The sequence below is a fragment of the Octodon degus genome, unplaced genomic scaffold (genome assembly GCF_000260255.1).
Source record: "Octodon degus isolate 3935 unplaced genomic scaffold, OctDeg1.0 scaffold00018, whole genome shotgun sequence".
In the NCBI taxonomy this organism is placed as follows: Eukaryota; Metazoa; Chordata; class Mammalia; order Rodentia; family Octodontidae; genus Octodon; species Octodon degus.
Window position 1 is genome coordinate 20,349,582 of NW_004524594.1, and position 21,961 is coordinate 20,371,542.

General features: G+C 45.1%; 1 protein-coding gene across 2 annotated transcripts; it reads left to right on the forward strand.

The window, feature by feature from the left end:
* Positions 1-11,779: 11,779 nt before the first annotated feature.
* Positions 11,780-21,867, forward strand: CUNH11orf24 (chromosome unknown C11orf24 homolog). Of its 2 annotated transcripts, none has more exons than XM_023710856.1 (4): positions 11,780-11,905; positions 15,940-16,160; positions 19,505-19,681; positions 20,380-21,867. In XM_023710856.1, the coding sequence occupies exons 3-4, from the start codon at positions 19,606-19,608 to the stop codon at positions 21,531-21,533; spliced, it is 1,230 nt and encodes a 409-aa protein (XP_023566624.1). In that variant the 5' UTR covers positions 11,780-11,905; positions 15,940-16,160; positions 19,505-19,605; the 3' UTR covers positions 21,534-21,867. The 2 variants fall into 2 exon arrangements, with proteins under 2 accessions (XP_023566624.1, XP_004627391.1); XM_004627334.2 differs by having other exon boundaries at positions 15,963-16,160.
* Positions 21,868-21,961: the final 94 nt, after the last annotated feature.

Consider the following 21,961-nt stretch of genomic DNA (forward strand, 5'->3'; position numbering starts at 1 on the left):
ATAAATAAATAAATAATAAAAATAAAAAAAAAAGAAACACTTCACTCCCAGCTCTTGCAGTCTTTGAAGTTTGTGTTGAGAAGCCTGCTGTAATTCTAAGGTGTTTACCTTGACTAGTAGTTTGTTGCATTTCTCTAATGCCTTTCAGGATCTGTTCTTGTGGCACACTCCTGGAATTTTGACTCATGGAGAAGTTCTTTTCGGAGTGTGCCTGGTTGAGTTTCTGTATGTATCCATTATCTGTATATTTAATTATTTCCCTTTATGTGGAAACTTTTTTGCTATTGCTATCTTCTAATTTTTCATTATTTCCAATTAATCTTAGATTAGTCTTTTTTGCATTATCTAGGAGTTGTTGGATCCATTTTTTATGTTCTCTTGTTTTTGTTTTTTTGAGACAGGCTCTTGCTATGCAGTTTGGACTGGCCTTGTGCTCACTTTTATAGCCTCCAGGCTGATCTCAAACTCAGAGTAATCCTCCTGTCTCAAACTTGGACTGCACAGTGAGTACAAGGCCAACCTGAACCAGTGCTGGGGTCACAGGCCTGCGCCACCATGCCTGGTTCCAGGCCAGCATGGCATGTGGTACAGGGGTCTGAACTCTGGACCTTGTGCTTGCCAGGCAGGTGCTTATGCCACTGAGCTATCTCCCTGGCCCAAGCCCTGGTAGCTTTTCATACCTATCTTCTGCAGACTTGCTGATTATTTCATTTGGCTCAATATTGGTTCACTTATATTTTTGTGAACTTGCCAAATGCTTTTTGGTCTGTTTGTTATCTCCACTAACATTATTTTGAATAATTTGAATATGTGACTTTTGCTATCTTCCCCTTTGATCTTGTATGGATCAGCTTCAGGGCAATTTTTGTAGGCATTTTTTTGCTTGGTCTTCTCCTGTTTCTATTGTTTGTTGTGTTGACATTTGAATGTTGATTGTAGTGAAAATCTTTGTTTCTAGTATGGGGACCTCTTTAATGTTTACTTTTTAGTGGTATCTTCTGGTGTGGGTGAGTTTTGGCCTTTGCCTCTGTCGCAGGACTCAACTACCTTTTGCTTTTTTGAGACAGGGTCTTGCTATGTGGTTCAGGCTGGCCTTGCACTCACTGTGCAGTCCAAGCTGGCCTCAAATTTGCAAGAATCCTCTTGCCTTTGCCTCCCAAGTGCTGGAATTGCAAACATGTTGCCACCATGTCCAGTTGACCAACCACCTTCATTTATTTTTTTATTTACCTTCATTTATTTTGGATGAGAGTTTGTAGCTTATTTGGCTAGTACCCAGTTCCCCAGGAGTGGGCCACAGTATTATTTATTAATGACTTCAAAGCCACAAATATTGACATCCCAGGAAAATCAAATAACAGCAACAGTTATGTGACCCTTGGCTATAGTGGCAAAAGCAGCATCAAGTATCATGTCAAATACAAATAAATATTGACAAACCCTGAGGACCAGTAATGTATTCTCCTTAACTATAGAAAAGAGATCTATAATTATAGTATGAACATTAATACAAAACAAATATTGGCTTTTTAATGTATTTAGTAAAAAGTCTACAGGGTCTCACTGCATAGATCGGACTCATAGTGATCCTCCTGTGTTCAGCCTCCAAAGCGCTGGGATTACAGGTGCATGCCACCATGCCCAGTCTCAATCATGTGTCAGCTAGCAGGGGACAATGAGGGGCAGCACAGCAGACTGGGGATAGAATCCTGGATGCTGTGCTCTGCCTAAGCAGGTGCTTTAATCCACTGAGCTATCTGGACCTACTATTGATATGTAGTCATATCTACTAAGTAGAACAGTTTACTTTTACTAAAAATAGAACAGTGTGCACCATTGTGATGGTTTGTGTCTAGTTGTCCTCCCAAAGCCTCATGCAGTCATTGGGTGGCTTCTGGAGCTTGTGATTGATTATTGTGGGTGTGGATAATGCACCTGCCCTGGGGCAGGTAATTTGCATTGCAATGTAAGGAGGGGAGAGAGGCTGGCTAGCTGCCTGAGCTGCTGCCACTGACTTTGTTCTCTTGCTCTTTGCTGCCTCTAAGAAAGGCTGCTCTTTGCCTTGTGCTCCTCTGCCTTGGAGCCAGCTGAGTATGGACCAAAACCTTCTGTAACTGTGAGCTAAATAAACCTTTCCTTCCTTCATTTTGCTGTCGGGTATTTGTCCCAGCAATGAGAGAAGAGTAACTGAGACAACAATCAATAGCATGAAGTTAACCAGCTATCTGGAGATTTATAAAGCTTACTGGTAATACTAGTCATATTCATAAAGACAGGGTGGGGACATGGAGAATAAGAAAAGCAAAGTTTGAAAAACTAACCAATGTAATATGAGGAAAAAAGTGAGATTTGGGATCACATTGAGAAGTAAAAGAAATTCAACACATTTAGAGAACAGTCCCCCCAAAGAACAAACTAGATGGGGCCAGGGAGATGGCTCAGTGGAATAAGTGCTTCCCTAGCAAGCACAAGGGTCTGAGTTCAGTGCTCGGTTCTGCAAAAAAAAAAAAAAAAAAAAAAAAAAAAAAAAAGAACAAACTAGATAAATAGTGAGCAAAACATAGGAAATAAAGGAAAGATAATAAACAGGAAAAAAAGATTAAAAAAGGAAAAGAGATAAGACAGTATAAGGGGGAAAGAGCACCCAATGAAGGCAAGAAAAAATAATAAAAAATAAAAAAATCAAATAAAAGATCAAATTTTAAAAATCCAGTGTTTTTGAATGAATAATTTTTTTCCAAGACCTGTAGTGCTGTGATTGATCCGGTTTTAGTGCCTGCGAGTTTTTGAGTTAATCGTCCTGCATCTGAGGCCTATCCGTCTTTCCACCCAACCCAAGATGTGTCCTTGGTCCCACTGACAGACGTAAATGTAATAAGCGCTCTGCTCCCCGCTGGATGGAGGCCCCTGGGCAGGGTTCGAGTGGACTGTTGGACTCGGTGTTGGCAGTCAGGGGTCTGGTTGCTGCCTTTCCTCCCAGGTGCTTCGCTCATTCAGGATCAGATTGGTTGGTAGTCTTGGTGAAGGAAAATGCACAGCTGGCTCGGAGTTGGTGGGTAGGTGGTGCCCTTTTATCAGGAGGATGTGGCGCGCGTCCAGGTGGACCTGCTTGCTCACCTTAAGAAGGGGCATCACATGTCCCTAATTTTAAAAACTTAAACTTTTCCAAACGTTTTTGCCATACATAATGTATGTTATATGCTTAAGACTACACAGGATGCTATTCAAGAGTTTTCAATGACCTCTTCCCAATTTTGTTAACCAAGACGTACAGGATATTGTGTCTGCATAAGTAAGAGATAAACATCTCCTAACAATATTTTGTTTTTCTTTTTTTTTTCAGTATCGGGGATTGAACTCAGGACCTTAAGCTTGCCAGGCAAGCACGTATTCTATTGAGCTATCTCCCAGGCCCCCAACAATATTTAAACAATCATTTCTTTTTTTTTTTTTTTTTTTTTTTTTTTTTGGTGGAACCGGGGATTGAACTCAGGCCCTTGCACTTGCCAGGCAAGCATTTATTCTACTGAGCTATCTCCCGGGCCCCCTAAACAATCATTTCTGTCACCCTCAACTTGTCACTTCTTGGACTCTAAACCAGGCCTCCTGAATTCTTAAGACTGAGCAGCCTTGTGCTCTGTGGCTGTTGCAGACAGGCTCTGAGCCCCCAGCAACCGTCAAGCCAAGGGTATCTGTCTCTAGGGGCTCCAGGGCTCAACCTCTGCTTGTTCCTGGACAAGTTCAACCCAAGGGCCATCCAAGGCCTGGCAGCTGGCTAAGGCATACTAGGTGAAACTTCTCTATGGTAACTTTATCTCGCTTAATGCTATCTGTAATATTGACAGCATGTTCGGTCAGTTATTGGTGGTCTTTATGTGTTCCTTGGCCAGGACTTGTTAGTAGTGTCACTCGAGAGTCAATAAATTCAGTTTTTCTTTTAAGTTTTGACTGCTTGTTCTTGTATTTCTAAAGAAAACATTAAAATTTCCCCTTATGTTCAGGGATTTTTCTATTTTTCTTTGTACTTCTGCCAATTTTGCCTTACCTATTTTGAGATCTTGTTGGTACATTCCAGTTTTGAATACATGGAGTGGTTGCATCTTCCTGGTGACTTGGATTTTGTGTTGTTTCAGGGGAGCCTCTCTGGAGTATTACTTTTTTAAAAGTCAACTTTAGTGGGTAGATTTTATGTACAATGAAATGCACTCATTTTACATGTTCAGTTCTACTTACATATGTAGTAGTAACACCCACACCGACTTAGCAGCCTTCACAATCTGTTTTTGACTTGTTTATTAAATTTATTGAGGCAAAAATTACATTAGGTTGGGGCTGGGAGAATATAGCTTGTGGTAGGGTCCTCGTGTGCATGGTCCTGTGTTCAACTGTGGGCAATGCAAAAAGAAAAAAAATTAAGCGTCGTAAAATTCACATTTCCATGAGTTGTGGTAAATACAACATAGTTGTATAGCTATGACCACAGTCCACATACAGAACATCTCCAACTTCCTGAAAGGTTTCCTCATGCTCCTTTGTAATTGCTATAGGGGTGCAAATTTAGCTGGGTAGCCTACATTTTATCTGGCAGCTCTAAGTCATCCCCTCCCTGCCCGTCCTCATCCCCTGGCAATGACTGTTTTTTGTTTTTTTTTTTTAAATTTTATTTATTTGTGTGTGTGTGTGTGTGTGTGTGTGTGTGGCCAGCTCAGCCCACCAGGGGCCGGGGCTAGCTGGCATGTGGTGCTGGGGGATTGAACCGCGGTCCCTGTGCTTTGCTAAGCTTGTTCTAAGTAGGTGCTTTTGTAATCAAATACTACATAAAAACACACTGCACATAGCCTCCGATGGCAGACTTCTTTTCTTTTGGCAAAGGTCATTTTTTATTTTTTAGACAAGATCTTGTTATGTAGTTCAGGCTGGCCTCAAACTCATGATGATCCTCCTGCCTCAGCCTCCCAAGTGCTGAGATGACAGGTATGTTCCACCATGCATGGCTTTTGGTACAATTTAGATATACATAATGATCACATTCATTACAGGGGATAATTTTGAGAATGAAAAGGGATAATTGAGGATAGGAATGGAGTGCTATATAATCTTGGATTGATACAATTGTCAATTACAATGTTCAGAAATATCAACTTGCCTTTCAGGTAGTCACCACAGACAGCTGAGGAATAGCTCTAAGGGTTATGAAAACATTTTACTATGGATTAATACTGAGGCTTTTATTTTAATGCTTCTGGGGAAGGCATAGGAGTGTGTCTCACTCTCTAGCTTAGTATCTGAGCTGCTGAAGCAAGTGCTCACCATGTATTTCAGGGTGGTCTTAAACTCTGGGGCCTAGGCTGGCCTCAAGCTTACAGCACAGGCATGTGGCACCACACCCAGTTTTTAATTGTAGCTTTTTTAAAAAACAAATGTATTTGGTTGTTGCAGGGTCTCACTACGCAGCTTGGACCCTTGGTGATCCTCCTGCTCTCAGCCTCCTAAGCACTGGGATTACAGGCGTACATCACTATGCCCAGTCTCTGGCTGGCTCAGCCCACCCTGGGGGTGGGGTTGGTATGGCACACAGTGCCTGGGATCGAACCACGGTCCCTGGTGCTTGCCTAAACTTGCCTAAGCAGGAACTTTACTTCACTGAGCTATCTCACCGGCCACTAATTTTAACTCTTTAAAAACATGTTTTTAATTTCAATAAGTTCTTAGTGGAAATGCTTAAAGATATTTAATACCTTTAAAATATTTTTAAAAAGAAACATAGAAGAGAAAAGTTATGCATCTATTGCTTAATAAAAATGTGATCAAAGGTTCACAGGAACCTAACTTTGTATTTTCCCTAGGAGCAATGGCTCAGCTTTCACTACGTCAGTGTTTGTGGAGAGTATATTACACATAACTACCACAAACAAGAAGAATTGACCAACAAATGTAAGTCTCAGCCTCCTGATACTGTCCAGTAAAAAGGGAAGGAATCAGAATTCGAAGTCAGGGGCCAGCCCGATAGCTCAGCAGACTAGAGTACCTGCTTAGGCAGAGCGCAGCGGCCCGGGTTCAATACCCAGTGTACCGTGTCATGCCAGCCCTGCCCCCAGAGCACAATGAGAGGGCGATTGAGACTGGGTGTGGTGGCACACACCTGTAATCCCAGCACTTGGGAGGCTGAAAACAGGAGAATCACTATGAGTCCAATCTATGTAGTGAGACCTTGTTTGTTTTTTTTCCAAAACCAGGGACTGAACTCAGGCCCCTGTGCTTGCCAGGGAAGTGCTTATTCTACTGAGCCATCTCCCTGGCCCCTTCTTAGTTGTGTTTTTTTTTTTTTTTTTTTTTTTTTAGACCCTGTAGACCCTGTGCTAAATACATTTAAAAAAAAAAAAATCCAAAGTCAGCCATGTCACTCCAGAGCCCCAATTTTCAAATGTGACATCTAACCAGGATGTAAAGAAATTCTCTTCCTGGGCTGGGTGGCACCTGCCTCCCAGTTATTCCAAGCCTGGGAGAGAAGAATCACAGATTTGAGCCCAGCCGTGGCACCTTCGTGAGCTACTGCTTATAAATAAATATGTACATAAATTAATGTGTGGGGCTGAAAATTCAGCTTAGTGTAAGGCCAAAGGTTCAAGTCCCACTACTGCAAATAAAGAGAAAAAGAAGGAAGGAAAGAAGGAAAAGGTATTTGACAACTAAGATAATGAAGTTTGTGTTTGAGTATTTCTGCCCAGAAGACACTTGAAACAATTTGTGACACGGAAAACAAACAAACCAACCAACCACTGGAGAGTTGAAGTGTACTCTTGTTTCATCCACTACAGTGGGAAGAGTGTGTCAATCCTGCTTTACTCTTTTTTTTTTTAATGTGTGTGTGTGTGTGTGGCCAGCTCAGCCCACCCGGGGGCGGGGCTGGCTGGCGTGTGGTGCTGGGGGATTGAACCGCGGTCCCTGTGCTTTGCTAAGCTTGTTCTAAGTAGGTGCTTTAGACCACTGAGCCATCTCACCAGCCCCAGTCCTGCTTTACTCTTTATGATACCCAGAAGCAGCTACCCAATTCTCAAGAGTTCTTCCCTCCGTGGATACCATGTCCCAAGTGACCCTGATGTACCATAAGATGTGATAACATAAAAATGGAAATGATCTAAAAGAAAAAGCGGGGTATGCTACTTACAGCTTTAATCCCAGCACTAGGAAGATGGAGGCAGGAGGATGCAGTGAGTTCGAGCCCAGCCTTGGCTATATAGTGAATTCAAGGCCAGCCAGAACTATACTGTGAGACCCCGTTTCCAAAAAGTAAAACAAAACAAAACAAAACAAAAAAAAAAAAAAAACAGAGCAAGAAGAGATTTTCTAAGCCTAAGAGGTTTTGGGGAGGGGGTAACTTGCCACACAGACATTATGACCAGAACAGAATCTACCAAAGGCAATAATTTTCCAGTCTCACAATACCCTAGAAGCTTTGAGAAACACTAGCTTGGCCAGTTTGCCAATTGATCTGGACATTCCAATGGACTTTAAAAATTCATGACTGCCCTAGTGTGTGTCAGCTCCTCTGTTTTCAAACACCAAACTGACCTCAATGCTCCTTATTTTCTCCAAAGAATTATTTTGTTATAAAAACCTTTGTTCTGCTTATCTTTGTGGAGCACTTGCTTGGTTTACAAAATTAGCTGATGTTTTCCCAATTAGCAAATCTATTGTCCACTCAGTAAAACTGTCCTTTAATTATCCTCATTTATGACTTCTTGGTTGGCAGGTGCAAGATCCCCATCTTAAAGAATGAGTTTCCTTGCATGCTGGGCCATCTTGGCTAAATATTTCTGTTACCTGAAATCTCCATTTTAGTACTATTCTGGAGTGGGAATCAACAAACATAGAGATACCTCGTGGTCAAACTGCTCTAAGCTCACATTTTTCATCACTCGAACAGCAAACTTTGAAAAAACTCGGATTTCATCACTTTGCTCAATAGTCAAACTAAAAATCCGATCTGACCTCTACGGGCCAAGAGCGAGTCACACATCATGCCTCATTTGGGACACAAAGAGGCAACGTTTCAGTCTGAACTCCACTCACCCAGACAGCATAGAATGCTTGTGTAACATTTGGGCCTCAGAACCAACTCTTTGGTATTTGGATTCTCGTTATTTTTCATGGGAAAAATACATTCAGTTCTCCAACATTTTCCATGTGTGGACGGGAATTTGGAATGAACTGAATTCCACAATCAAGGTATTACCGTATTTCCTGGAAAAAGCCAAGGAATAAATAGTTTAGGTTTTGTGAACTGCGCAGTCTGCTGCAATTACCCAGCCCAACCTTTTTATTGATAGAGCAGCCACAGACAATACCTAATGAAGACGCGCAACTGTGTTCCAACAAAGCTTTATTTACAAAGCAGATGGAGGGCCAGCTGTCCCCTTCTCTAGAGAGGAGAAAGTTTGTGGCCTATTGTTTGTAATTTCACCACTAGAACTAAAAATTATCCCTGTTTTTTCAGTGAATAAATGAAAATAGCCACAGACATTTTTCTACTACAAAAAGTACTCCTGTGTGTACATATTTCTATATTGTACAGGAAACCACAACTTTTAAAAGTGGTACTAGAATAAAATTTAACATCAGTATAAGTTGACCAGAGTAAATTAGGGCCCGGGGAGACAGCTCATCAGAATAAGTGTTTGCCTGGCAAGCAGAGGGTCCTGAGTTCAATCTCTGGTACTAAAAAAAAAAAAAAAAAAAAAGGGCTACAGAGTAAATTAGCACTTAATGAAAATAATAATTTCTAGGCAAGCATTACCACCGAGCCACATCCCAAGTCCATAATAAAAATAATTTCTAGGACACGGTAAGCCCTAATATCCTACTTGTTTTTAGACCAGATGGCAACTACTGGTATATATTTTTGTAATACAAGTACTGGTACAACAGAGACATAAAAGATGCCATCTTTGATGCAGTCCCTTAGAAACTGTAAAAATAAGTACCATCCAGCATCTGGATGTTAAATAAAAGAGCTGGAGGGCTCGCTAAACAGAAGAGTCTATCAAATTTTAGGAATTCAGGTTTATCCAAAGTTTTGACATATAAAATCTCCCCTCTTACTATCCCATCTTCACTGACTTTGAAATCACGGCAGGAACATGATTAATCTCCTCCTCATTTTTCTGGCAAATCTCATGAACTAATTTCCTTTCAAATTTCTGAGGCGATTTAAACATTGTATCTGATGCAATGTACACCCTACTAAACTATAAAATCCCCAATAAAAGTAAGAGTGCTTTCTCCCCACTTATAAATCAGCCTGACTGCAATAATTGCTGAAGAGGCTCCCTCTTGTTCGGAGACAGAATATGCTCTCACAAAATGGGATTCCCTGGTGCATATAGTCCTTTCATCATCACCAAGAGAAGGCTTCAGTTCTAAAATACTGACCAAATTATTTCAAAAGTGTCTTGGTTACTCTTCTCTCATTGCTGGGACAAATATCCGACACCCAGAATGAAGGAAGGAAAGGTTTATTTAGCACAGTTAGTGGAGGTTTCAATTCAGATGTGGCTGGGTCAAGGCAGAGCAGCACAAAACAGAGGGCAACCTTTCATGGAGGAGACAAAGAGCAAGAGCCCAAAAGAAGTAGCAGCAGCTCAAGCGGCTAGCCTCTCTTCCCACCTTACATTGTAAAGCAAATTACCTGCCCCAGGGCAGGTACAGCATCCACACCCACAATAATCACAAACTCCAGAAGCCGCCCTAAGACTGCTTGAGGCTTTGGGGGGACAGCTAGACGCAAACCGTAACAAAAAGCTACTCTCATTCTTGCTGTCATTGAAATGCAGTAGGGGAAGATGGAATAAGCAAATGAGTTGGTGGCAGCAAGGTAAATGTGGGGATTAGTACAGTTCCTTTGGTCCAAGTTTAGTGTGACTTGCTCTGTCTTTACACTTTTCTTTTTCTTTCTTTTTTTTTTTTTTTTTTTTGGTGGAACCAGGGATTGAACTCAGGCCCTTGCACTTGCTGGGCAAGCGCTTACTCTACTGAGCCATCTCCCTGGCCCTGTCTTCATACTTTTCAAGCCAGCATTCTGTCGGGACGCTACAAGCTACCGTGAACTCTTAAAGCTTTCCAGATTGCAAAGCTGAACATACCAGCCATACAGGAGGCATAAAGTGAGACCAGCCCAGACCTAACAAGGCAAAGGAAGACTCATTCTCTCATAAGGCAGCTGTGGACTCACTGGCTTTCTTCTTTTTTTAATCTTTTATTTATTTATGTGGTACAGGGTCTTGCTACACAGCTTGGACTCTTAGTGATTCTCCTGGTTCAGCCTCCCCAGCGCTGGGATTATAGGGGTGTGTCAATATACCTGGTTTTGGTGGCCAGCCTGGCATGGGGACCAGCATGGCATGTGGTATTGGAGATCGAACCTGGGTCCTTGCACTTGCCAGGCAGGCACTTGGACCACAGAGCTATCTCCCCAGCTCCCTTATTCACCTTCATGAGCCATTCAGAGCTTTTTATTTTAGCCTTTGATAATTGTATGACATATCTAGCTAGCGTCCCAGCTGAAACAACAAAACCAAGGAAAATTCCACCTTTAACTAGAAAAAACTAGACATTGATATACCCAGGAACCTCCAGGCTAGAGGTCTCCCCAGTTCCAGAGTGTCTTGTCTCCTTCTTTTAGCCTCTAGTACTGTAGACACTAATTTTTGAAGAGGGAAGTATAGAGTTCCACACAATTAGCTGTTGAGGTGTATTTTCACTGGCAAAGGGAGCAAAGGTGCTGTATTGGTTAGAACTAAGCTAGTGGGGAAAGTAAACACAAAGCTTGCCTTCACAAGCTCCCCCACAGCGGGCCTGGGTCACGGCAAACCTGCATCTTGTCCAGGTAAATTCTACACAAGGGGAAGCTGCGAGGTTATGGGAGACAGGGTGTGACATGGCGTTTCCATTGCTCCCTGAACTCCGAGCTGGTTAGTTGATACTGCACACCCAAGCCTTTAAATTCCCTAGCCCACAAGCTGAAAACAGGTTCTCAAACTGTAGGAACATAAAGCCTTTCCACTTTATTTCCACGAGCGCATCCTTCACAGGCCTTGGTTTGAATTGGGAGTGGGGGTGTCTACGAGGGTTTCACACACAGTGTGATACAGTAACAGAACTAGTGATACGCAAAACCGATTTTTATTAAAGTCGAGCTCCACAGACTCTAGTTTCATCCCACTTTTACTCCACATCTGACAAGTACAAAGCCCTTTCTGAGTCTCAGTTTCTTTGCCTGTAAAATGGGCATGAAGCTCTCCACCGTGCTGTTGTAGAATTAAATCACTGGCTCTGCAGGTAATTAGTAAAGGCCTGGCGGGGTGCAGGCTCTCCACAAACGTTAGCTGCCTAACAGTCCCTACCATTACTTCTGGGAAACGCCAGCGCTGCCCCCGGGGGCTGGAATAACGGCAGCCAGCGGGCTCAAGAATCAAGCAGACACAGGTCATCGCGAGGCTCTCCGGGACCAGAGTGAAGGCCGGACCGCCCCGATCCCGCACCTCGGCTTCTCCCAAACTACCATGCACACAGCTGGACTGTGGAGCTCCAGAGAGCCCACTTCCGCCAGGGGCGGACCAAAATAGTTCCTTCCCAGCTGGCGCTGGCCCTGATCTCGCTCCGCCCATCCAAGAGCCGGCCTGAGTGTAGCCCCGCCCCTCGCTTCCGGCTCTCCTAGTCTGGTAGCGCCAGGCACCGCCCGGGCCCGCCTTCCGTGACGTCACTTCCGGGCCGGCCCGGGCGGGACCCGAGCTGGAGCTGCTGCACCGATCTGCCTTGGCTCTGTTGCACGCCACGTCCCGCGCCTGGCCACTGGTGCTTTCCCGCCGTCGGAGGGCCGCCGGCTGGCGCGGGCCTACCGCCCCGGGTAAGGCGCTCGCACTGCTGTCCAGGGAGGAGATGTGAGACAGCTCGGGCTGTCGGCTTGGGAGTGAGAAGGGTGATCGGGGTGCAGAGGAGGATGAATGGGGAGCACAAGGGACAGAAGGAAGGGGACCAGAAAAAGTGAATGGGAACACAGCGTGCAAGACGATGATGAAGAACAAGAGGAGAAAGGGAAGAAGGATGGGTCGAGACTGTGAAGGAGCATGGATGGGCTCCCAGAAGGAGGGCTGAAGGGGATCGCAGACTGCGGAGGGGAGGACGGGCTGTTCCAATTTGGGAGCATAGTTGAGACACTCCCGTGAGTAGGGGCCGGTCTTGGGACAAGACCCTGACCAGACTGTGCTCCGGAAGGGTTGGTCTCAGAAAAGCAGCTGACCTTTTGGGTGACCCAGGCCTGTCTCCCAGACCCTCTGTCTATAGGTGGGGGTTGTAGGTTTCCATCAGATTTTCCACTTGGGCTGTCTCCTTGCCCACCTCCCCCCATGGGGCTACTTGTCGTCTCCACCTCGATACGTTAGACTGAGAGCAGGAATCCACAGCTACATGGCTTACCACAAGAAAGCTAACTTGCAGCTTCCTCCTCCCTCAGGAAGCATCTCAAATTTCAATAAAATGAGTGCGGGAAATATTTAAAATACGAAGTCTTCACTTATATTGGACCTGCCTAATAGAAGAATTGCGAGTCTGCTCACATAGCCAGCAAAAACTACACCTTAGCATTTAGCTGTGATGCAAACACTTCTAGGATCCTGGCAGCAAGTCGTATAATTTAGATCATATCAAACAGTGTAATTTAGATAATATCCAGTGTTCCAAGTTCTCATCTGCCGCATGAACACATCCTTTGGACCACAGGGCAATGTCAATATAGGTGAAACTATATGTGGTTTTGGGGCTTCTGCTACCAAAGTCCAGCCAGGTGACGTGTCAGAGTTAGGTTACTGTGGTTTGCCCTCTGTATTTTCTTTGAAATCCCTACTACTTCGTATGCATGGATAGCTTCCCCAGCTGAGACTAAGGACCTGGGTCATGCTCCTGCTAAGAAATAAGTATTAATAGCATAATCAAATGTGAGGATAATATCTGTAGTTCTTTAACAAACCTGAGAATGATTTGTACTGCATCAGTCAGTGCCACAAAAGAACCAGTTTGGAGCCCAATTTCATATAACTAGCATGTAGCAACCTATGTATCGCTAACAGCTTCATAAGAGTTAAAAATCAAGCCAATAGGCTGGGGAGACAGCTCAGTAGGATAAACGCTTGCCTGGCAAGCCCAAGGGCCTGAGTTCAATCCCTGGTTCCACAAAAAAAAAAAAAAAGAAAAGAAAAGAAAAAATCAAGCCAAGGATGGGAGCACAAGAGGGGACGAGAGGATTTAAGGTATCTCAAGGTTGTAGACCACTTGGTAGGTAGAGGCAGAAGTGTTGCCAGAGTTGGAAGGCCAGCTTGGGCTACATAGTGAATTCAAGGCTAGTGTGAGTGACATAACAAGACATTGTCTAAAAAAAAAAAAAAAAAAAAGTCTTGGGCAAAGGATAAAGTGGTTACTCAGGGGCACAGTATGAGAATGTCTTCCTAATGGGATGCCATCTGGCTCCAGGGGGTCCCTATTGTACTTTTCTTGCATATCCTATGGGGAGTTGCTCCCTGTAAAGGGGAAGTTCCCAGCACTAGCCTAGCCACCAGCTTTCCATCTGTTCTGGTCTCCTATTTAATGCTTACTTAACTCTTCCTCTATGTAATAATGAGAATAACTGATAGTCCTGATGGTCAGATTGTCAATTAAGTATTTTAAATCTTATTAATGGTTTATCCATTAGGAGCCAACTTGTAAACATTAGTGCAAGTCTCCACAAGTGATCTTGCCATTGAGAATATTCTGTTGGAAAATGGAGGCAGGACCATACCAGAAAGATGAAGTCATGGTACAACAAAGGCCTGTTCTTGACTCTATGGTGGCCAGTTCTTGTTTCTGTGGGAGTGGCCATTAGCTTGGCTGGGTGGAGTGAGTAAACAAGGGTGACATCCAGCAAAAAATTTCTGGGAAGCTTGGGGAGTCTTTAAAGATAGCCTTTTGCAGATTCCCTGTGTATGTGCATTAAGCTTTGTGACTTCCCACAGGAGCATGTGGCTGTATGTGTGTGCCTCTGCTGCTTGCACATGTGTGGCTATGTTTGTGCATGTGCAGCAGTATGCAGTTGGGAACGTGCACTTGTGGGTTGTGTACATGAATATGACTTCACACAGGCATGTGTGTGTGGCTATGTATGTATGCATGGGCATTTGTTTTGGGGAGCAGGCTCATGGTTGTCCTTAAGCACTACCACCAATGGATCTCTGCCCAGTATGGAAGATGCTGAGCTGTCCCTATAACCACCTGAGTTACATTCAGTGTTCATCCATCAGAGAGTCCTTTAGGCTATTTGTATTTTTACATTACAGCTGTACTCCTTGAGTCCTCTAAGGTTTTGATGTGATTTCATATGTAAATTACATAGTTTCTCTGAATTATTAAAATCTCTGAGCGAAATTGTATCAAATGGTATGATTGCTCTATGTTTTGCTGCTTGCTAGCTCAAAGTATTTGAAGAAAATCAACTGTTTTCTATCACTGGAGCCTTTCAGAAATGTTTTCTAAAATTGATACATGCTTATAAAAACAAAAAGAACCAAAATATTAAGTAAAACAGTGAGGTTGGCGATATAACTCAGTGGTAGAATACTTACTTGTTTAGCATGTCTGAGCCCCAGGCTTAATTCCCAGTAGCCAAAAAAAGGTTTTTTTTAAAAAAAAAAATTAAATGTAAATCTATTACATAGGGATAAACATTATTTACATGCAAATGTCTTTTCACACCCTTTAATATATGTCTTTATTTATTTTAAGAACTGGGGAATATATGTCTTTAAATAAAAATTTTATTATTGTATGCATCCAATTACATAGCTTGCTTTTGTTACTTCATGTTTTATACTTGGGTATCTTCCATATCAAGAAATAGGACTTTTGGGGGGAACTTCAAAAGGAAAGAGAAACTGGGGTGGGGGAATGGAGGAGAGAAGGAAGGAAAAAGCGAAAAATTATATATATATATATATATATATATACACACACACGCACACATACACATATGTATAACAGTTAAGATAGTCTTGCTAATTTTTTTTAGTTCATTGAAAAGAAAGGTTTGTGCTAATATTGATTGCTTGGACAATTAAATGCCCATATCTTGTGTTCTGTACTTGTACTCTTGTACTAGTTTAAAGACAACAATACACAAGGTATTAACCATTGTTACCCTCCTATTATCTCGTTTTGAAATTTGAGGATTTCTTTTTCTTCTTTAAAATAAAAAAAGGGGCTGGGGAGATGGCTTAGTAGAATAAGCGCTTGCCTGGCAAGCGTAAGGGTCTAAGTTCAGTCCCCAGTTCTGCAAAAAATAAAATAAAATAAAATAGAGGGCCGGCAAGATAGCTTAGCAAACTAAGTGCCTGCTTAGGCAAGCTCAGGGACTGTGGTTTGATCCCTGGCACCACTTGCCATGCCAGCCCCACCCCCAGGTGCGCTGAGCTGGCAGACACCAGGCATGGTAGCACACGTGTGTGATCCCAGTGCGGGGGAGGCTGAAAACAGGAGGATCACAACAAGTCCGAGCTGCATAGTGAGACCTTGTACCAAATACATAAAAAAATAATAAAATAAAAGAAATAGAAATTTTTGTGGTTAAAAAAATACTGGCATATTTTATATGTGGATGAGACAATACCTACAATTTTTTTTGCAGATTTTTGCCACTGTAAGTAATGCTCTGGTGAGTATCTTTGTAGATTTTTATCTTCGGACAATTTGTCAAGTTGCTTCTTTAGAAGAAATTCCTACAGTTAAAAAATGCTGCATTGGAAGTTTTGATGTTGAAAGCTATACATGCTGTCATTTTGTAGCACAATGATCCATAGCATATTGTTCTTTCCTGCCACCTACTCACTGACTCTTTTCCCTCATGCCTTTCCTAAGCATCTTTGCCTTTTAAACCCTAGATGTGGCTGTTACCAGAGTGGAGCACCCGCCTCAGTCCCACGAGTGCCACAAAGCATGCCATGGCCTGGGAGTGCCCTGCCAAGCTGCCCTCACCTGCCAAGTCGGACCTTACCTGGCGATTCCACAGTGCCAAGCCCACAGCTCCCCAAGGAGGTAGCTGGCCCAGCCTGCGAGCCTGCCCTGAGCAGCTGTCTCTGGTGAGTGTCCCACACCCTGCAGGGTGGGCCTGCCTATTTGGGGACAGAACAGTGAGGCGGGAGAGGATTCTGAAGAGACTGCATGGCCAGCAGAGGGTCACAGATAAAGGAACGGTCTCCCAGTCACTATTGGGGGCCAGTGTGTGGTCCTTCACAATTGGAGATCCTGCCCTCTGAGCAGACCAGGATGGTCGACCATGGGCCGGGATGGACGTAGGGGACCATGCAGTGCCCCGTGGGCTGCTCTTGTAACACAAATGCCCGTTACTGCAGGTGGCTCTCTTGGCCCAGTGTTGCAATGCCAAAACACCTGCAGGGGCCCTCAGTGCAGAATTCTGCCTTCACCAGTGCTGGAGGACAAGGGAGGAGCCAGAAGCCCAATAGAAACCCCAGGAGCTGATGTGATGTGGGTCTGTTACAGAGTAAGAAAGCAGATAGACAGGAGGAAATCCATTGGTAAACTGAGTCCGTTTCTCCCTGCCTTATGCAGCTGGAGCTGCAACCCTGAAGTGCTCCAGCAGTGGCTGGCAAACTGTGGCCTGAGGGACAAATCCCACGGCTGTCTGTGTAAATAAAGTTTTATTGGGATGCAGCCATGCCCATCCATTCCCATATCATCCATGGCTATCTTTGTACTACAGTGGCAGTTGAGTGGCTGAGACACAAACTTTATGGTCCACAACAGTCGAAAATATCTATTATCTGGGTTTTTATAGAAAAAGTTTATCTAGTAAAAGGGCAGAAAGGGTTCCTAAGGCCTGAAGTGCATTCATGGGGCCGAGAATCCCCTTGACCGTTAGATGTGAATGTGAGTGGCTAAAGAGAGCTGTGGAAACACACCATTTACGCAGTGCTTAGCTGCACCTCCTCAGCTAACAGCTAATTGTGAGCTCTTTGTGCTGAAACCTTCCAGTTTCAGTTCTTCCTGTCAGCAAGTTTTGGCTTTTCTCTACCAACCTGCCCCGACTTTTCTGTCGGTATGAAGAATGCTTTTTGCACCCTAGAAAACAAATGCAAATCTATGGTTTCTAAGGCTGGTAGTTTTCCTAAACCTGTAAGATACCAACAGAGCCTTATGACCATTTTAGAGGAAAGTGCTATTTAAAGCTAGGAAAAGTTACTGACTTGGGAAAACATGGAGGCGTCTGGGAATATCCCAGGCTTCTGGAAGAGTTTGTGCATGAAGACCTCACAACAGTCCTCATCAATGACAAATGGCAGAAAGCCACCCCTACCTGTACCCCAGAAAGCCCTTCATGTTACATGGGGACTGCTTGCCCATGACTTTTTTTTTTTTTTTTTAAACATTTATTTAGGGCTGGTGAGATGGCTCAGTGGTCTAAAGCACCTACTTAGAACAAGCTTAGCAAAGCACAGGGACCGCGGTTCAATCCCCCAGCACCACATGCCAGCCAGCGCCGCCCCCTGGTGGGCTGAGCTGACCACACACACAAATAAATAAAAATCTAATTAAAAAAAAAAAAAAACCTTAAAAAAAAAAAACATTTATTTATGTGTGTGTGTGTGTGTGTGTGTGACCAGCTCAGCCCACCTGGGGGCGGGGCTGGCTGGCATGTGGTGCTGGGGGATCAAATTGTGGTCCCTCTGCTTTGCCAAGCTTGTTCCAAGTAGGTGCCTTAGACCACTGAGCCATCTCACCAGCCCCTTGCCTATGACTCTTGACATAGCAGGACATGCTTCTTGGGTAGGCTAAGGGCTGAGTAGGTGTCATGTTGGGTCCTTGCTTGTGTGACCCTGAGTCACTCTCATACAGCTCAGTGAGGCTTAGAAAAGTTATGTGACATGTGTGGGTCAGGTCATTTAGCTCAGGAGCTAAGATTAACCCTTCTCCGCAGCAGTTCATTCAGTGACATCCATATGTTAGGTGTGTGATCCCCAGAATGGGAGGGATGAACCAGCCCTGTCCTCAGTGTGACGAGGCAGGTGAGAAGAGAGGCGGTGCTGGAAGACAGAGCAAGATGCACCTGGACAGAGGGTGGATCAGAGTAGGAGATGGTTTTCCAAAGATGTTGTGTGGGTGGAATCTTTTCGAGGTAAGCAGCCGAGCCCATCACTGCCTGGTGCATAAGGCCTGCAATAGGTGTTTCACGTGACCTCTGTGTTGGTGGGCAGGAGGCACATCCTCTGCTGTGACATCTAAACTACCACATGGTCAGTGGAGTCAACAGCTTCTGGCCTCACCTGCATCTCATTGTTCTTTCTCCACGACTGACCCTGCTATTGTCATCAGCTGCTCTTTCCCTCTAAATTTCTCTACCAGGTGGATCCCGATCTGTCTTTTGCAATGTACCTGGGTGTCACTGTGCCAGGAAACCTTCCTTGACGCACACATAGCCACCACAGGCTCACTCCCTGTGGGGCCCCATCCTCTGCCAGGCTAGCCCAGCCACACTGGAGTACTCCACCCGGAGGACCATCCCACTTCACACTTCAAGGCCTGACCAGATGCCGTCACCTTCCTTCTCCCCGACTCAGTGCTTGTGACAGCTTGCAGTGACCTCTTTACTCTGACTCCTGCAGGCCCCATGGTGGAGGTTATATGTTTTTCCTCTTTTGTACTAAATGTGCTTCCCTGGCACATGCATAGACACCCAGTGAATATTGGCTGGCTGGCTGGCTGTGGGTAGATAGATGACTAGAAAAGTGGATGGTTGTATAAATAGAGAATAGATGAGTGGGTTGGTGGTTGAATGGGTAGGTAGACAAGTTGGAGTGGATACTCCAACTCCATCCATGGTTGGATGGAGTATTGGATGGATAGATGAATGGTTGGATAGAAGGATGGACAGATAGATGAACATACAGATCAGCAGGTAGTGGGTGGATGGTTAGATAGACGGTGGTGGATGGATGGATGGATGGGTGGATGGCCAGAGGATTGATGACTTAAGTATTGTCTGCCATGTCAGTGTCACAGTTACCTATCACAAGGCACACATAGGAGCATTAGGCCTGACTTGTTTACTTGTCACACTAGGAGAAAAGAGGAAGAGATGGCCAGTCTTGGTGATGGGGTCTTAGCCCTATCCACATGTCTAAGTCTTGGCTCTCCCTCCTGCCCTCTCGAACTCTGGCCTTGGGATGAGAGAGTAAGACTTGCAGAAGATAGGATCTCTAAAGAAATCAGGTTCAGTGCTTTAGTTAGATTGCCATTGCCACCTCAACTGCAACATGTTGCGCTCGTCCTAAGACCTTGACTCAGTTTGCACCGTGAATCCTGCTGGGAGCTTCCATAGCAGGTGCAGAGCTGAGCTCTGTGCCTCAGGTAAGGATATGGGTCACTGACCAGGTGAAATCTGACAAGTGTGCTTACTTGCCCCCAGATCCCTCAGCCAGGCAGAAGGGAACCATTAACAGCCTGAGGAGCCGGCCAGCTGGGAACCTCAGACCACACCACCCACCGTGCTCCCAGCTTACCTCCAAGATGTCGACAGCCCTCATGCTGCTTTGGATTTTCTCTTTGTCCTTATCTGGAAGCCAGGTGGCATCTGACAAGCCACGTAAGTGAAAAGAAGGCTGTGTGGCTATTGGACAGGTCCACAGTGGCCCCTAAGTACCCTCAGCCCCATGAGAGAGGTGGTGCCTGAGTGCAGGGCTGGCAAGGGTTTTGGGGGACCAAAACCAATGTGGGTAAGGAAGCCCCACACAACTGGCCAACAGAGCCCTGAAGGTTTCTTTGCTTGGCCCTGCAGTCTTCTTTGTCTCCTTTAGGGAGTTCATTCACTTGTACAGCCAATATCTGATTGCACTCCCATTCTGTGTCAGGTGCTGATCACCAAGAATTCCTGCAGCAGAGAGCTCTTTGGGGATGTGAATGTCCATGCAGGCCAGCTATCTGCCTTGTACACCTGGGTGTGTGTGCAGTGGTCCTGGTTTCTTTTTTATGGTGAAAGATACCATGGTGTGAAGTTTTCACTCTGATGTTTTGAGAATTGGATCAAATAGTGCAGCTCATAAACCTCCAGCGGGTTGGGGAATCACAGGGCAAAAAGAGTTTTAAAAGCAAGGTGTCAGTGGCTTCCCTGGTGAGCTGCACACTGGACATGGGCAGGGAGAAGAGAAAGCCACGGTCATGGGTCACCTTCCTCGACTCACTGGGCTGGGCAGAGCCGGCACCATGAAGCCACCCCCGGGGCTGGGAATTGTCTGCTTTGGCTGAAAATGACTTTGTTTTTCTTTCCCTTTTTCTGACTTTAAGGATATTTAATCCCTAATAAGGTGTGGGTTAAAGTAGTCAAGAAAAGTGTATCTGTGACAACGGTTATAGGGGTTCATAATAAGACGTCTGAGACACCAACCACAGTGGCTCCTTCTCTGGTTGAATTCACCAAAGGGACTTTGATAGCCAACCTCATTTCTACTAAAGTCCCAGCAGAGACAACACACAGGACAAATGTGAGCACTTCAGCAGCTACGGAAGGTGTGACTGAGAGTGTGACTTCCGGAGCTGCCACACCACCCCTGTCACCCGTTCCCACGTCCTCCACCCGCACATCTGGGCAGCAGACCCCAACCACAACCGTCCCTGGGCTTCCATCTGTCAGCACACCTCGTGCACAAGTGCCAAGGACCAGCACACCTCCAGCAACAGCGGCAAGGGCAACAGCGCTGACCACAAGTAACCAGACTGCTGCTGCAGCCACTGCCAACACAAGCAGCTCCTCCAGCACCCTCAGCTCCTCAGAGCACACACCCACTAACTCCACAGAGAGCCCTGCACCCACTGTGGGTCCCCAAGCACAAGGTCCCACCAGCCAGATGTCACCAGCCCAGCCAGTGCTTAGCACAGCAAGTGGGTCTCCATCTTTCCCCTCTACCATCACCCCAGTGGCCACTGCCGCCCCTTCCATGACTTCTGCATCTTCCACAGCAGTGGCCACCACACAGGCTCAAGCTAAGGAGCCAACTACCAGCTCAGTGCCAACGCCTCCCACCAGTCTGACCCCTAAGGTGGAAGCCACATCACCCACAGTGCTACCAAGCTCTGTGTCATCTACCCGTGGGGCTGAAGGATCAACCTCTTCCCACACATCAGAGCAGGTGGAGACCAAAGCCACACCTGGAACTGCCTCTGCCAGGGTGACACCTGGGAGCTCAAGGGACCCCAAGATGTCAGCTACAGATTTGTGCCAGCCCAGCACTGAAGGCCAGTACCTAGTGGTCACCACTGAGCCCTTGACCCCATCCTCAGTGAACAAAACGTTCCTCCTGGCGGTGCTTATACTTGGAGTGACCCTTTTTGTCACAGTCATTGTTTTGTTTGCCCTGCAAGCCTTTGAGAGCTATAAGAAGAAGGATTACACGCAGGTGGACTATTTAATCAATGGCATGTATGCAGACTCGGAGATGTAAGCGAAGGCTGGGGTCAGCTGCGACCACCACAGCTCGGGGCCAGGTGAGCCCCTTCCTCCATCTTCCATTTTGCCTCTGAGACCAAATTAAGTGCTTCCAAATCTTTTTGGTGCAATTTTGGAGATACGCCAGATGCTTAGACACATTTAATCGCCATCAGATTAATTCCATGATCACAAAAGAGTTGCTGCTTTTTCATATTTATTTTTGTAAAGGATCATGAGCCAGGAGCAGGTGGTGACTCTGCCATGGGTTGGGCTTGGGTTGGGCAGAAGCCCTGGGCCCCTCAGCCCCCGGGTTGTCAGATCGTAACCAAAATTAAAACAGTGACTGCCCTCCACTCGGGTGCTCTCACTGGTTTTTTTTAATTAATTAATTAATTAATGTGTGTGTGTGTGTGTGTGTGTGTGTAGCCAGCTCAGCCCACC